The sequence below is a fragment of the Porites lutea genome, chromosome 2, assembly GCF_958299795.1.
Source record: "Porites lutea chromosome 2, jaPorLute2.1, whole genome shotgun sequence".
NCBI lineage: Eukaryota > Metazoa > Cnidaria > Anthozoa > Scleractinia > Poritidae > Porites > Porites lutea.
This window is the reverse complement of record NC_133202.1, coordinates 21,261,454-21,278,370: the sequence shown is the minus strand read 5'-3', so window position 1 is coordinate 21,278,370 and position 16,917 is coordinate 21,261,454. Positions and strand designations below refer to the sequence as shown.

Sequence of the window (16,917 nt, the reverse complement as noted above, 5' to 3'; positions counted from 1 at the left end):
AACAAAAGCCGATTGCCAATTGGGCTATTCTTTAAAATCTAGTCTTTAGTTTTAGAAGCGCTATAAATATCTCCCAGCAGTTTTGGCTGATACTCCTGCTACATGAGTTTTGATGTATTACAGTGCATCTTCAACGGCTTTTACTACTGTACGTTGCTTCCAATTCAGGAAAAAAGGTATTGGTTTTGTGAGCTACCTTGTATCAGAGCTGAAATAGTAACTGCAAAAATCAGCTTTTCGTAAATTTTCATACTCCACACGTGCAGTTCATGAAAAGGAAAAGGTAATACAAAAGTCAGGTTTACATGAATCACCACCCAGACGGCAGTTTAAAGATTATTATGGTGCTAGCTGGTGCACAACAGGGGTAAGGAGAGACCCTCCCTCCTTACGCCCTGGAGCAAAATATACCTTGTGAATAACCAACCTCGTTCCTAGCGTTCTCTCTCCTGCATTATGCAATACTATTTTTTCGGGTGTTCTTGACCCGTGCCATCAGCTGAAAATAAACGACGCCGCAAACTCCTGCTAGTGTTACACACAACAACCTCCTAAATATTTGGGCAGCACTGCCAATTTCGCTATTTATCTACTAGCCTGCGAGCAAGCTTTCCGGGATGCCTAGCGGCGGGGCGGAAAAAAGAGGGAGAGCTTCCAATTACGTCTCTGGAATTTGAATTCCACCTCCAATTCCCCTGTGACTCCCCGTCGATTGAGCTGTGAGGTTTTCGCCAATCATCGCGAAGCGGAAACGAGCGCGAATGTAAACAACCATTAAAAAACACGTGGCATCCCCGCCAATCAGCATTCCTCATCGACTTTTTCGATGCAGATATTCAAATTCCAGAGACGTAGTTGCAAGCTCTACTTCCTTTTCCCACCCCGCCGCCAGAGCGCCCCTGAGAGCTTGGTGGAAGGCTATTCACCTACTACTCTTTCCAGGTAAACTGTTCCCCTTTCCTGAAAAGTTAGCCAGTCACAATTCGATTGGAATGAAAGACGATTAAGTTGGCAACAAAACTAGACTAGATGGAAAAGAAAAGAAAGGAAAGAAAGAGAGCATTTAGAAAAAAAAACTTGGCTGATGGGCATGCGCTGTAGCGTAAGGTTTAAGTAGCTTTTGATACTCGAATAGTAACCTACTGATTATCTGATGGAGGGAAGGGGTTAAAATGAACGCCCCTTGGGCGTGAGGATCGTTTTTCAGGTGATGACTATTTTGACCTACCGACGCAAGTACTCTTAAACTTAACTGTTATGCCTTCAAAATAGACATTCACCTTGCATTTGATGCACAAATTATAAATATTTAAGATCTAAAACATACACTTGTGGAACGCCGCAGTCAATATTAAATTGCCATGACATTGTACCCCGAACAGCAATGTGACGATTAAAGACGATTTACTACAGGTTACTTATTGTAAGTATAGTGCATTGCGAAGATGCTGGGAGGTAAAGCATCATATTTAAAAACAGTGACATGACATACACCACTTGATAATTACAGACAAATCTACGTATTAGGTCAATGAATAGTTTAGTTTTGTTGTGGTTCCCTATTGGCCAGTTTACAGTCGTATGAAAATAATTTGAAACTGTTTGGACGTATCACAATGTTCAAAGCCAATAGTGCAGTTAGAGTGAAGCTTAGAAAGAGTGTTTCCCGAGATTTGAAGTTCAAATAATGTTGTAAAAACACGCGCGCTCATTCGGTCATTGATAGCAGAAATATTTTCAAATTTTAAATTGAAAAAATGTTTGAATTTGGTAGGATAAAATCTTATCTAATGCGACACTTTGCTCTACGTTTTTCTATGTGCTGGGTACCCCCTAGCCGCCACAATTATTTTACATACCTTTGCAAGAGCAAAACGGTCATTATAGTGCGTGCTAGAATAACAAATTATGTACAGTCTAGATTAACACCCAAGTAACCACAGGAGAGCCAAACAGTACTGAGTGTGAAAATCGGATGTAAAAACACTGATTCTTATCGCCGGCTATGTTACTTGTAGCATCCTTCTTTTGCCTTCTATATTATACAGAGACTATTTCGAACGACAGAGGATACCAAGGCGACCTGTGGATCGATCCTCTGACGAGGTTAAAACCCATGCGAATGAGCTCTTTAGAGCCAATTGTGATGTTAGTCCTTGGAAAACAAACACTGTTTTTTATCCGCCTGTCAAATGGTCTGATAATCGTGAACTGCGAGATGCAAACTCATCACCATCATCACTATCATCATAATCTCAAACAGGTTAAAAACTGACCATTAAAGGAGCTTATTAACTAGAGACACCTTTCAATTAACCACCCTATTACCCGGGCTAGGGCCGAGTCACGCCTTACAATTTTGCTTTCGGTCAGTCGTAGATGTGGTAGAATTGAAAAAATACCGCGGATTTAGGTTGTGATGGAAACAATGCAGACACCCTAGGTCACTTGAGAATATGTGACACACGGTAAGTATACAATTGGCAACAAAATTAGTTGAGAAACTTCGCCTAGAAGGGCTTCTCTAACGTTTTTCTTCCTTAAAAAAGGTAAAATAAAGTTTTCCCTCTACAATGTTGTATCACCGTGCGAGCTACCTGTAGAAAACAACAAACACCTCAACTTTGAATGGAGGGGAGAGGGGAGGGTTGTGGATTGTTTTGTTCTCCAAAGTTACCCCATTGGGGGACAGTGTTTCAAAATTTTGTCGCCTATTGTAGCTTACGTAGGATTAAAAGGAAATTAAAATCGATGCAGGCAAACTTTTTTTATAAATTATTTTGAAAGTTTTATTTGCAAGAAACTGTTGAATTAAATTTCAATATCACTACCATAAACCGCGTTGTTTTTATGTTATGGAAATCTGCGAGATTTACGTAAAATGGGCTGTCCAGGATTAGCTATGACATAGCGATGGAGACGGAATGGAAGGCAAAAGAGCTACCAGCTGGAAGAGAAGAAAAAAAGAGTCTTTCCTTTACCAGCCTCATCTCTTAACTCCTGGTCTCGAAGGCGATAAGCTGGCTAACGTCCTTGTGTGCTAAAGCGATAGAGAGTTAAGCAGGCACGCACTACAAACGCATGAAACTACGCTCAGTAAAAGAGGGATCAATGTCGTGTGTAGGTGTATCTTCTTCTCGGAAAGTCACAAAAGACAGGGAGCGGTTTCCTTCTCTTGATTACCAGAACCGGAAGGCTACTTCACAGACTAAAGTTATACTTAAAGCGAAGTATTCAATCTGATCAGATTTGTTTTCTTCAAACCCCTCTGCTAGCATTGCATCTAGCTCGAGTTGACGCTCAAAAAGCGTCTTGTAAATTCTTAAATAAAGTCTTATTAGTTTCTGTTTTATTAACTTCCACAGAAAGACGACGACGCTACAAGAAAAGGAGGGAAGAATTACCTTTGTACCGTCTTCTTGTGTTAAAGGCAAAGCGATTTCTGGAAAGACTAAGTAAATTAATCTTCGAAAAGTAGATTTAAGACACTTAGCTCTTAATGGCATTTGTGGATTTATCCCGCGCAGACTAAACATAAAAAGGCACATCATGAATATTAGTCTGATTATTGTCCGACTTGAATTCACTAAGCCGTTTTCCGTGCTTAAAATGACGAACGCTTCAAACATTTCTCCAAACGTTGTCGGCTTTGTAGACGTGCTACCACTAAACTCATATTAAAAGTTTTATAACTTTTTTTTTATTTCATTGCCATTGTTTTAGTAGTCCATTTACTTCAAGCCACTCTTTAGTGTCTTTTGTCGTCCAAGGCTTAAGTTTGCAAGCAAGTGTGGTGTCACCAAATAAATGAAATCTATGGCTTCATATCACTATATGGACTTGTGAGATGCGGGGAGAAAGTTGATTTCTTTTTTAGAAGTTGTTGGATTATTGACCTACGTTTCTTTTTATCGAATTCTTTAGAACGACGTCAGAGTTCTTGAAGGTGGAAAAGTCTAACCGACATAACAGAGTTACAGAATTCTGAAATACTGGTAAGTGTTTTAGTACGTTAAATTTACGTATTTCCAGCAAGCGAGAAAAATATTTTGTGAAAAGTTACGGCAGTTTAGTGACGTTTTCGCAAGAACATCTATCGTCAATACACACGAAACCCATTTACACCAGTCTGCCAACAATACTGCGCGGGCAAGCATGCTACGTGCGAGCAAGCGAGGCAAACGCGCGAGAAAGAAGACGGAAAGTGAAGGGGAAACCCTCTTACTCCTGCCTCTTTCCAGCTCTCTTCTCTGCTGGTTCGCTCTCTCGAGTTCTGCCAAGCCTCGACTAGACAAGCCGCAAAGGAACTGCTTGCAATCGAGTCAAAGACTGATGTAGATATAGATTACATGCTTATACTGGCTTAGATATACTCACTGAAAAGCTGCGTAATTCATAAATTTTAATTCATACGCAAACGAGTTCTGACCAATCAGAGGAGTGAACGTGAAAAAAAATTCACATGTGAAAAAATGATACGTCCAATCGAACGATGTTTTTTGACATGTGAGAAAAAATGATTCGTCCAATCAAAATCAGAGCGGTGCATAACTTTCGCGCCTATTTCTCGCCTTTTACAGGTGCTTGCAGCGCCCTCACTACGTGATTTGCTTCGCAGTCATTGTAGAAAGCTTGCAATTAATAACAGTAGAAAGGGAAAAAACGTTAAGCTTGAGTTGTATACTTTTAATAGAAGCTATTTTGTGTATCGGTTTAGGTTATTCAAACCGGCCATTTCACTAAAATTCATTTATCTTCCGCTGGCAATAGTAAATTCAGAACATTAAGTTAAGAGTACTTCTAATTCTTGTATTAGCTCATATCCTTGTTCCCCTCATTAGGAGGGCAGCGTGGCCGAGCGGTTAGAACGCCGGAGTTGTAATTCGGGGCCGGCCCCGGACCCCGAGTGCTGGATTTGTTCACGACAATCCCGAGTTCAAATCCTTGGCCATGATTGTAAATGGCCATCTGGTTTGTTTCCTGCCAGTTGGGATTCTAACCCTGTTAAGTTCAATTTGAATTAATTGTTTCAGGCATTTGCACGGCCCCACTAGCATTAGTGCTATAAATACTGCCGAGAGTCAATACCGTAATTGTAATTTTTTTTTTCCTAATAGTTTTTTATCAAATATGGACCTCAGGAAGAAAGCTTTTTCATGATGCGCTGCAAACCCATATAGCAAGATTGAATAAGAATTGACCAAAACGAAAACTTTGCAAACTTTATCTCCATTTTCAAGACATTTTCAAGGATTCAAGATGCTGTACGAACCCTGGTTTACAGTCACAAACACGTACAGTGAGAGTATTCCGCAATGCTGATAAAAAATAGTGTAGAATCGTATTGTAGTACTTCTTAACAAGCTAGGTTTTCTACCTTTCTACGAAGATTTCAAGTAAACTAAATTTTTAAATAGCTTTGGAGATGATTTACGGTGAAGTAACCTGTCACAGGATCAATTATTCCACAGCTTTATTCTCACCAATTCTTATTATTTATGCAAAATGAGTACTCTCAAAAAAGGATTGGCAAAATCATTCCGTTTCTGATTGGCTTAAATTCCCCACCTAATTAATCACAGCTAGCCAGAGCTAGCCAAATTTCGATGAGTGTTGTAATTCGTTGAATAGTGGAAAAAATTATTGAAGTATTGATGTCACGCAAAGACAGTAGCGTGGTGACATAACACAGTCTTTCTGGCTCTAAAGATCTGAGAAAATGGCTGGAAGTTTTCCAACTTTTAAAGAAGACGAAATTACTGACTCAAAAAGGTTGCAAAAAGACACAAAAAGTGACTTGAATGAGATATCTACAAGAAAACACCTGTTCTTACCCTATAACTGCCGGGGAACTGGCAGAGGTACGCTTAAGGATGTTTGAGGTTGCAAATATTTTAAAAGATTAGCAAAACAATTATTGATTTCGGATCTTTATATCATACGGAAGCTGAATCTAACTGTCTTTATATGCATGTTTAGTTTATTGTTTAAAATTAGTTTAAATGTAATTTTCACTTTATATACTTTGATAATTAGCCTTTAGGTTATTTATTGAAGCTACCCTCTTAAAAAAGAGTAAACTTAGGGCCTGTTTTCATGGAGGTGGGAGACCCCAGGTAGGTGAGGTAACCCGCTTAGGTGGGGTAACCCGCCTGTCCATATAATCTCCCATTTTAATGTGATCACGTGTAGATGTTAGGCGGGGTGACCCGCCACGTGTTACTTCACCTAACTGGGGTCCCTCACCTCCATGTAAACAGGCTCTTACTTACTTGTTAAGAAAATACTTATTTTGAGTACTTTCAACAGACATACTGCCTAGTATTTGCGACCAAAAAACAGTTTCTGTTAGAGATATTCATAACACTGTCAGCTGACCCTGTAAAGACACTTCAAAGTTAGACTCATCTACAAAGTCAGAAAGTGTATACATTACTGAGTTTCGCAAATTTTTGTAGGTACTTTTATGGAGGACAGGGAAACTTGCTGTCAATTATACAACCATCTTTAAAATTGTCCATACAAGTGATCGTGCATCTACCAGTTGTATATAGTTAATCAAAAGTTCCTCAAACATGTCTTACTTGATGGAGCCCTGGAGTGTTCTTCAGGCAGTGTAAATAGTAAAAATATTAAAAAGTTTCTTTAAGTTGTAGAAATATCTTGTACTTTTCGCGTATAAAATACCAACGTTACTTTATGTAAATAATTTTTTATATAACCCACGACAATAAACAGTGTAGTTAAAGTGCGGACAATTAAAACCTATCGCAGGTCTTGTCATTTGGAAACTAATAAAAAAAATGTTGCTGCTGTTCATCGCTTTAACTGTGAATAAAGGTGGTTGCGTTGCGTACTTTTTGTTTCAATAAGAAGATGTGTGATATCTCAGTCACTCCTGTACTTACAACAAAAAGAAAGGTATACCAGCAAGCTTTATATAGGTACAAAGACAATCAAGGAACAGTTCATTTAAAGAAAAAGAAAGGAAACTTCGCCTCATGGTCCAAGAGTTTCTCATGTGTCGCGTATAAATTAATCACTTTGAAAGAGAACTCATTGCAATATTCTTCCCTGTCTCAGCGGCCACTTGGGGATCTTAAAGCCAAGCTTGGGGCGTACGAATTTTTCTTTTTCTACCTCGTATTTCTTTCCCGTTTCCTTATGACACGGAATATTCAACGGTTCCGGCAGAAACTTCTGACTGAAAGGACACGATAGTTCAGCCTGTTTTACGTTGCTTGAAGAACCAGCGCGAAGATTTTTAAAACTCTCAGTTTCAGAATCCTTTGGAGAAATTTCATCGTTTTTCATCTTAAAAAGAGTTTTTCTCAGCAGCTCTTTTATGTTTTCGTCGCTTGTCAAAACAATCTTCAATTGCTCAAGCTTGGAAAGTAATTCCGTGGGCTTTAAATTCAAGGCTTTGGAAAGCTCGTAAATTTGCGTTTGAAGTGGCATCATCTCTTCCTCCATATCTTTCAAGTAACTCTCTAGTCTTAGATAGTCGTCGTAAACCGCTTTAAAGGAATCGTTAACAGCGCATGTTTCTTTAACACTTTCTTCCAAACGCTGTCGTGTTTGCATCTCTTCTCGTCTGCTGTCAGAATAGGCTTTCATCATTCTTCTCCTGCAGTCGTTAAATTTTTCTTCTGCCCTTTCCATTTCGTTTTTCAGCTCATTTATCTCTTTTTCTGCAGCATGCTTGGTTTCTTTTAGAGTAAGACCAAACCGAACTCTTTCTAAGTTGAACTTTCGCTTAAGAGTTGCAAAATGTTGCTGCAATTTCATAATTTCTTGGTCTTTCGTCAATAGTTGTTGCTCTTTATTCTTTACTTTCTCCTCAGACTTCTCCAGCTTGTTTGTCAAATTCCTCTGCTTTTCGAAAAGAACTCGTACTTGAAGACGTAGATGTACTAACAGCTGTTAAAACAATACCATACAAACCTTTTGAAACTGACGCCTCATCCACATGCATCCGGAAATTTTTGTATCAGGATTTTTTCTTTGGCCGGATACGGCTTCCGTCCACGCGTATCCGGTGAATACAGCATACGAAACCGCAACTTTTTCAATCCTCCCTCAAATGCTCTCCAGAGTGGATATTTTTGAATACGCTATGAATCCGGAATCGTGCTAAATACGGATATTTTTTAATTCGGTGACGTTACAAAATCAAGCCCAGTTCTTCACCGTATATACTGTATTCAAGATGGTAACCTGGTTCCCAGGTTCTCTCTTGGCAGAGCAAGACGCAAATTTCCGCTTTACGACGCATGCTCTATTGTCAATGTTTCCACAGGAGTCCTGGGTACAAGAGGGAATCCAGAAACGTGTCGGATACGTGTGGACGGGCGAATTCGATTTCAGACGTGGAAATTTTTAAATCCGGAAAGCAAAAGTTGCGGATTCGGAAATATTCGGGTACGTGTGGCCGGGCATAAGGCCCTGTCCACATGTATCAGGATATTTTTGAAACCTGTTAAAGGGACACAGTCAGCTGATGCACATGCGCATTTCATACCATTTTGTAGCTGGTGTGGCTGATTTGCATATCACAAGACACGCGCGTGAGACAGATAGTGAGAAGCACATCCGGAATATCTACACAAACCTTGTGACGTTGAACTAGTTACAAGCCGAAATCGTGATTATAGACCCTAAGCCATAGGAGAGCACTCATTTTTTTAATATACTACATAGAATTCACCATTGGATTTGTCCAGGGAAAGCTACTGATATCGACAAATACTTCTGAATTCGATCATCAGTAAGGTGAGAAATGAGTCTGCATAAATCATTGTCGAAGAAAGCTTGATTTTCCTAACTGTAACATATGGAACCTTTTCCATCGACTTTGGAAATGTATATAACAATTGTTTGCTCGCCAATGTTATTGATTCATTTCTTTTGTTATTTTGGTTAACGAAGGCGATTTCTCCCGCCCGGCGCCTACGCATTTCTCACCTTTTCTGTTCATGTTCCTTTGGATATTGTTTTTAACCAAATATGATAAAAGAATGTCATAAGATGAGTTAACGTTTGCTCAAAAAGAGGTTTTCTAGAAAAGGTCGAGGATCGAATGAAACACTAGGCAAGATTGAAACGGATTTCTAGATGTATCCGACGCGTACATTTGATTTGGGGTTGAGGTAAACGCTTTTCAAACTGGCAAAAGTAGTGTCCAGGTCAGCGCGGTCCCAAAGATGACTGAGTCCCTTTAAGCCTTCCGTCCACACGTAAACGGAGTTTTGATCAGTTTTCGGACACCAAAAACACAAGTTTTTAAAAATGGTCCCAGAGTGAAAATTTTGAAAACACTGGATTGTCGTTATCGTGAGCTCGGTGGAAATTGAGATGTTAATCGAATTTGCATCGTTTTTGCGTTTTCGAGGGAAAGGGCAAAAACGATTCGAATACTCTCCGTGTGGATTTGAAAACAAAAAAAATGATCAAGTTTTCAAAAATATTCGGGTACGTGTGGACGAGGCCTCTTATTTAATTTGGTGGTTGTTTTTTTTTTCAAAAGAATTAATGTTTTAAAAAATGGTTTTGAATGATTTACGATAAGAAAACGAATTGAAGCATTCAAAATAGTATATAAAACAAAACAAGTGGTATAGAAAGTAAAGGTTCAGCGTCCTCTCAAACAGATTGTACGTATACAAGTACACGTATCCGGATTTTTCAGGCAGCAAACTTTTTTCTTTCAAAAAGCTGCAAATTTGCCCTCGTATTTATATACACTGCAGAATACCCAGCCACTTGGAAGCTATTATTCCCCTATAACAGTGGCTACGTGGCTAAACTGCTACGTAGTCTCCTACGGTTAGGGGTTAGGGTTAGGGTTCGAAATTCGAATCAAATTTATTTACAAGTTGTCACACTCCAAGTTCTTTAATCCCACTTCGACCCTTGTGGAAAAAAAGAAACTCATGTACTCGAGCTATAGAGTGTTTTCACATGACGTCACGAACAATGAAACGGCAGCTATGTTGGTGTTCCAAACCAGCCCTGTGGGAGTTGAACTCTTTTCTTATGCACACGATTTTTTTTTTTGTTGCAATAACGATTTGCATAGATGCTGGCTACGTGGGTGAAAATGCTCTATAATTCGTACTTTAAGCATTGAGCCGAAACAAGCGTAATACACATGTAATATTTCTCGATTTTTAAACCATCAACGTAAACAGCCACATGCACATGTATAGCTAGTCCTTTTAGTTATCCAGGCAGACCTTGCGTAGCTGCGTAGTCCATACTGACAAGTACTAACCTGCTTGATTTCATGAATATCTGGTTCTTCGCAACCTTCAATCCCATACAATATCCCCGCAGTCCAGTCCGGTTCTCTCGGTTGTCCATACACAAATTCAAGAAAAGATCTTTCTGTAGACACGCTATCAATATCCATGTCTACGAGAAATGGATAAGATGTCGTGTTCAAGAAATGCGTGTAATTTTATTAGATCACAGACGGTATTGTTTAATTAACAAAATGGTCCTCGCGCGAGCTGCCTACAATTTAGCAGAAGGAAGCCTGGGAACAAAATTATACTTGCCTCCTCCTCAGGCGCATCTTTTTTTCGTTTTTCGCTCAGAGGCGAGTGCGAAACGCATGTTACTGGTGACGAAACGCAAGGGACGATGGGAATGAGTCCCGCCTTCCTTTGCGACGATTTTCATCGAGAGAGAGACGTCTAGGAACAAGGCAAAGATAATACGGTTTGATAAACCTCGTTTGTACCCATTAAGCCTGCGAGAGCTTCGCACGCGTTTTCGCAGCTTTTTTTCCGCTTTCTCCAGACAAACCGCCTGCTACACAGGCTATAACCCATTCCAGTACAAACAGGATAAAAATCAGCCGAAATTCTGGTCTGTTGTTTCGGATGTATTCGAACCTCAAGTCCTCGAATCCAATCTAATCGTCTCCAACTTTCCAATTACGGAATGCTCAACCTCTCCAGACGGATGAGGTAGTTTTCGTTCTACATAGAACGATGCAGATTACTAATTTCTGACTCTGCTTATCCTTCAGTTTAAGCAATAAATTAAGTAATAGGTAAAAAGCGAAATCAGGAGGGATGGATCTTTGCACAGGTAACTCGCTTTTCTTATCAATCCTGCCAACATTGGGTTAAAAATCCACTGAAAATTTCGCTTTAAACCTGCTACTTCCTCCAGATTAATTTCCCTCTTTCCGGGAAAGTTAGCCAAGCACAACTCCACGAAAGAACAAAACAATGTGGGCAACAAAACTTTATATAAAAAGGTAAAGGAAAGTAAGAGACCAAAAGAGAAAGATCAAAGATTAGCAAAAATGGCTTATGCGCATGCGCCTAAAACAAAAGCGAATCTCAATCACACCCAATTGGCAGAAAATACCCTTTACAGTTGCGAATCTCAGTTTTGACCATTTCCATATAAATCGCGGCAAACCGCCCCAAAAAGGAGGATTTGTGATTGGTGATTGATTCGCCAGTAGCTACCGGTCTTCCGGACGATTGAAGTTATAAAGCTTTTATGACTGTTTAAATTTGAAACTATGGCCGAAGAAGACACAGAATGCTTAAAAAAGATTCGCCGAAACAAACAAACACCCGAGAAAACGACTCGACTTGAAAACATTAATGATCGTGACGATCTCTTGCTTGACCTTGGCTCACAAAGCCTCAGTTACGCATGCGTTAGATATTCACGAATAACAAATGGCGGGAACCTTCACTCGCTTCCTTTTAGGCAGGATATACGTCTGCAAGCACCTTCAGGCAATGATCACTGGAATCAATTCAAGAGGGACCAATTTTATTACAGTGAGAGTTAGCAATGGGTGCGTGTTTTTCATAAGGTGCTATTTCTAGCTACGTGAGATTCAACCAATTAACGTTTTTTTAGCTTTGCTAGAACACCATAATGCAGTGCTTCATACGGTAACTCAGGCGGCTCTATTGGAAGCTACTGAACAGAGGAGAAAGTACTTGACTTGATGAATTTTATTAAAAGTTAAAAGCATGGCTCTGAAGCACCAGCTGAGGGAAGCGATCAGTTCTGCCATATTTCACAAAACTCTTGCTCCGTACTGACTCGGGAAACTGGCCCGCGTCCACCCTTTTCTATTCCTTCAACAGCGAGGCTGGCATCTCGTTATTCAGTCGAACAAAGATGACTTTTCCTGTTAAGAACTCTATGCCCACGTCTTTCTCTTTCGACAACCGTTCAATGTGTTACCGAGGTAACAGTTCATGCTTTTGTAGTAGGCGGTTTGAGCACGTTTCCGTCAGGATAGCGTTTTTTGAAGCGTGCTGTAACGTCTGGATCTAATAAACGCACACCATCCAACTGATTTCCCAGAGTAATCCTGTTGAAGAAAAACATGCAACACATCTGGCAGGAGAAAACCGTTTTCAAATATTTTCTGACCTAAAACTTTAAGAGATTCACCACTTAATTAACGTAAGGGGGAATAATATCTAAATGTAATCTTGTCTAGTTTCTAGGCCTCAATATTCCGCGCGGCCTATGCGTTTCGGGTCACGTGGTCCAAGCAGGGTTTCGAGGGCGTCTCCCGGCTGTTCGACTCTGATACATCACCGAAATGCATTGACCGAGAGGGCCTGGGAAGACGCCGTACAGGGACTGGGCAAAATGTAATCAGCATGTCCAGATTCTGATACTCGTCTATAAAAAGGGGATGAGGGGTCTCCGAACTCGTTATTTAATTCATGGCACTGTAACAGGTCAATGACACGGAAATCCTGGTCATCCGTTTGTTGAAATTCTTCCTTGAAAAAGCGGCAACTAGAACACCAACGGGATAGTTTTCAAATGAATAAAAGAAAGACACGATGACCAACTCGAACAAATATGAGCTTAACTTTTCAATTTGCAATCTTTTTCTGTCTTTGTTCGAAACAAAAGGCAACCATTGATAGTCGCCTGCACTTACAAATTTTATTATTAACAAAAAAGGAACTGATTGTAACGATATTTTCACTGTTGCAAATACCTATTCACATCTCGTGACAGCACCCTTTAAAGCTAAAATAGAGAAAGGTTTTCCTGTTGCCTTGGTGACATTTTAGATATGCCCACAGCACAGAATGCTCCCGTATTCCGCATTTGTTCGATACATGTATGCATCATGTATGCATTTTTATAGGACCAAATGACGAAGACCATTACATACAACTAGCTTTTTACCAAGGGGCAAACTCAGTTCAACTTAGTATGACTTAAAAACAGTACAGGATCTCTGAGTTAAGCGATTAACATCAACTGATTAAAATATCATACAAAATACTTTACAAGTTACCGCCGAGGCTACCTACCAGTTAGGTTGAACATTGTGCTGTCTGCCAAACAGTTCTGGAAAATACAAAATGGAAATTCAAAATCGTTCAATTTTTAGTCACATTTTAACGGAAATAGGTGGGCAAAAACAGCCTAATCCAATGCTGTATCTAATTCGAAGATTCTGTATTTGCCAAGGAAAAAGAGACAGGAAACTAGGGACTGCGTCATGACATCACTACTGAACAATAATATCCGTAGACTACCATAACTACGAAACTTGGGAAACAAATCTTTAGCATGGAAATACGTATTAGGTAATAATACACTACGAGGTTACCCCTAAATGAACAAAGTACATACCAATCTTTCTTGTCCCGGGTGCAAGCCGTTCAATCACTCCATAAATTTCATCAGGCTTGTGACTTGTTTGACGAACCTAGGAAAAAAATACAGGCCACATTGAACATTATTTACCTAATCAACCCGTTCAACGCAAGAAAACGCATCTTAGCCCCCTTCACACGTATCAGGATATTTTTACAAACGGATATTTTTTTTCTCCGTTTTAGCCTTCCATCCCCATGTGAACAGCAGGCGTTTCGGGCGCCAAAAAACAGGTTTTCGAAAAAGGTCACCAGTCAGAGTTGAGTTCTGGAAAACGCCGTCTATTCGTTTTATTGTGGGTGGACGAAAACGGAGCTTTTCGAATACAACGTTGTCATGTATACAGCACATACTCTGTAAGAGACGCTATCGTACATTTTTCCATCGTTTTAGCGTCAAATGCAAGTGTGAACATTCTGATGAATGTTACTGAGCAGTTAGCACTGACTAATGTCAAGTGAGGATAACCGTGATGTTAGTATTTTGGCATTTGACAATTCTTCACAAACCTCAGCAACAAGCACGTCACAATCCAGACCTCGGTTAAAGTTCTTACATGCTCCTTTCACACCAACCTGTTGATGAATAAATATCCTTAGAAGCCACGGATTTGAGATTCAAAGAAACTAGAGATCACTGAAAACCCCAAACAAACCAAACCAAACCAGCGAGGTTTTGGTTCAGTGGTTCAAGGTCCTCTCATCTTAATGTTTTCTATACTCGGTTTGCGTTTCGATCACAGCGGGTTGAAAAAGCATTAACTAAAGTAGGTTGAGTTCGATCGTCCGGGTTAACGTAGAGAGTCTGTCAGTTAAGCTTTAACTGACAGATGACCAATAACATCGCAACGTAATTGACCAATCAGATCAATAACCAGAGTATAATACCATCAGCTGACGTGATACAACTCACTTTGACTCTGAAGATGACTACCGCACAGGTTGTCGAAACGTCAGTCACTGTCAACAACAACAGTCCTATTCAGGTCTACGTTCACCCGGACGATCAAACTCAACCTTCTTTTGAAATGACTCCTGGGTTCAAACCTTTCACAAAGCATTAACTATTGGTTAGACCACGTCCCGTAATTCCCTTTGCTTAGAACCTTACTCAATAAAAGACTGTTCTAGAATACGTTATACTTGAGTATTGAGTGGAATCAATGTACGCAGCTAAACAATACAGTACAACCCTATTAATTCAACCCAGCTGGTCGTATTCGTTATTACGACCATGTTCTTTCATTCCAAACTTAAGAACACTCAGTCATTTTCGTTCCTTTCAATTTTGTTAAAACAGCTAGATTTTAAGTCTCTGGCCAGCTGTCATAATACCCGGAGCCCGGAATGATTTAAGACAATCCACTGTATAGTTTCTGAAACACCTTTACATTACTAAAATGGAGGTAAAAAAAAGCTGGATAGTTCAAAACCCCTCACAGTAATTTTTACATGGAACACCACTACTCATAACAATTTTTTGATAGGCTTTGAGTTCGTCCCTTTCTCCTTCCACCCAAGCAACATTGTGCCCAACAAAATAAACTTTTTTGCACCCGTCTTGCTCGAAATTATACATTGTTTGGGGTGGGAGCGGGAAGGGTAGCCAGTTTTACTAATAATATCTTGGCAAACACGTCAAGTATCCCAAAACTTTTGACCTCCACTGCAGCACTCTGCCGCGTACATTCACTGAATCACGAAACTGCCTCTTAATTCAATTTGAACAACTTACATGCTTGTCCCTCCCCTCCCACACACCCTCAAACAAACGCGGGCGGTGTAAGGCTTTACGTCAGGATTTCTCTTACCAAGCAGTGTTCTTTGCCGTGATTAAGCCAGTGCCCAGTCCTTCCGGTTCTTATCAGTCGCTGAAGTTGGTTTGTTTTCACCCAGATGAGCTCATCACATCTTGCATACCTGACAAATAGTGTACAACACTTATAACAAGTACTGAGTTGCTGTTTTTAAAGGGGCTACGTCACGCTATTTACTATCGTCAGATGACAAGGATGAACATGGATTGAAACTTGAAAAGTTAGCTGTGCCTGCAAAAATCCCAAAACAAATGATTATGCTTAGTTCTCCCTGATGGAATTTATTGATATCTTCTTCATAACCTAGGAGAGGTTTGTGCGTGAGTAAAGGCACTTAGTAATGACTTCGGCACAGAATTGACCAAAAACAGCAATATCCTCGTGACATAAAACCTTTAATATTAAACAGAATCAGAAGCCTGCTAAAACAAAGAGCAACGGGTGTTTTTACTATTCATAACTTACCCCCAAAGCTTTAAACACTCTCGACCCAGTTCCATCGCCCTAAGGACAAACGATACAATAAGCAAGGGTGAAATGGCAAACAGCACAGAAAACGTGAATTTGTACCACCGTGACGGTACCATTTCCCCCTTTCCTTGTCGTTCACTGCTTACTACTTCTACACAAACATTGGAAGATTCACGACAGTTTTATCCACAAGTATTGTTTTGGACAGTTGTTATCCTCTCACTTTTTTCTTTTTGAGAAATTCTCAACCTGAATCTGAATTTTTGTCGTTGCCGTAAACGTAACTCTCTACTATTCATTGTTGTGGAAATAGCTGACACTATAACTTTCGCATTAATTTTAGAGTAGGTATTAGTAACCGAGTGAGCAGTGAGCAGTTATCACCGATTGTTTTTCTTTCCTCGACGGAAAAGTAGGCAGATGCCTCTTGTTCTGTCCTTGTTTGTCGGGGACATGAATGTTGGGGTCTCTACTACGGAATTTAGCCAAACACTGAAATCGCGGTAAAAGATACTGGTATGCACGCAATACTTACCTACCAGTCACCCAAAGGAATATGTATCCTTCATCTTGAAGTGAGGGAACATCCAATTTGCGCATTTCATCATCTGACATGGTGCCGTAAGGAAGCTAATGATTGAAAGAGAACGAAACATTCAACTTAGCGGTTAAAACCCTTCTTTTGGAGCTAGGATGCACACTTGCAGGAGCATGCCTTGTGTGATAATTCTCCTGAACAAATCAATGACGAACAATAGTCGCCTTTTTGAGGCAAAAACCACATATAGATTTCCACCACCACGGACAAATTATGTTCACATCAAAGCTTAAGAAATACGAGCAACTTTTCTCATACGACTTATCGGCCAATACTTGTTCTTATACACATTGTCAACAAACGCGCATAGTTAGTAACACGCCGAGAACCCCAGTCAAACTACAAACCAACACTGCCA

General features: G+C 40.0%; 2 protein-coding genes and 1 long non-coding RNA gene across 3 annotated transcripts in view; 1 reads left to right on the top strand and 2 right to left on the bottom strand.

The window, feature by feature from the left end:
- The first annotated feature begins 1,900 nt into the window (after positions 1-1,900).
- LOC140926732 (uncharacterized) lies at positions 1,901-6,996 on the top strand. The gene is made up of 3 exons (XR_012164466.1): positions 1,901-3,455; positions 3,925-3,995; positions 5,118-6,996. It is a non-coding gene; the product is annotated as an uncharacterized lncRNA (long non-coding RNA).
- A 60-nt stretch (positions 6,997-7,056) lies between these two features.
- On the bottom strand, positions 7,057-10,411 carry LOC140925802 (uncharacterized). Its single transcript, XM_073375669.1, has 2 exons — positions 10,274-10,411; positions 7,057-7,920 (listed from the first exon to the last, which is right to left on the bottom strand). Exons 1-2 carry the CDS (start codon positions 10,409-10,411, stop codon positions 7,057-7,059), a joined length of 1,002 nt encoding a protein of 333 aa, XP_073231770.1.
- Positions 10,412-11,972: 1,561 nt separating this feature from the next.
- LOC140928005 (N(6)-adenosine-methyltransferase subunit METTL3-like) overlaps positions 11,973-16,917 on the bottom strand; it is a 31,053-nt gene continuing 26,108 nt past the window's right edge. The window contains exons 16-22 of the mRNA XM_073377721.1: positions 16,497-16,591; positions 15,956-15,994; positions 15,485-15,593; positions 14,184-14,249; positions 13,651-13,726; positions 13,326-13,362; positions 11,973-12,355 (exon numbers count right to left, since the gene is read on the bottom strand). Of these exons, the coding sequence (XP_073233822.1) occupies positions 12,238-12,355; positions 13,326-13,362; positions 13,651-13,726; positions 14,184-14,249; positions 15,485-15,593; positions 15,956-15,994; positions 16,497-16,591 (540 nt within the window). The 3' untranslated portion in view covers positions 11,973-12,237. The remainder of the gene's footprint in view (positions 12,356-13,325; positions 13,363-13,650; positions 13,727-14,183; positions 14,250-15,484; positions 15,594-15,955; positions 15,995-16,496; positions 16,592-16,917) is intronic.

What these genes read in the sequence shown, in the direction of transcription:
- LOC140925802 (XM_073375669.1), bottom strand. Translation starts at nt 10,411, where the DNA reads ATGGATATTGATAGCGTGTCTACAGAAAGATCTTTTCTTGAATTTGTG. An exon ending in ATATTCATGAAATCAAGCAG is followed by an intron (nt 7,921 to 10,273) that starts GTTAGTACTTGT and finishes TTGTTTTAACAG; the next exon opens with CTGTTAGTACATCTACGTCT.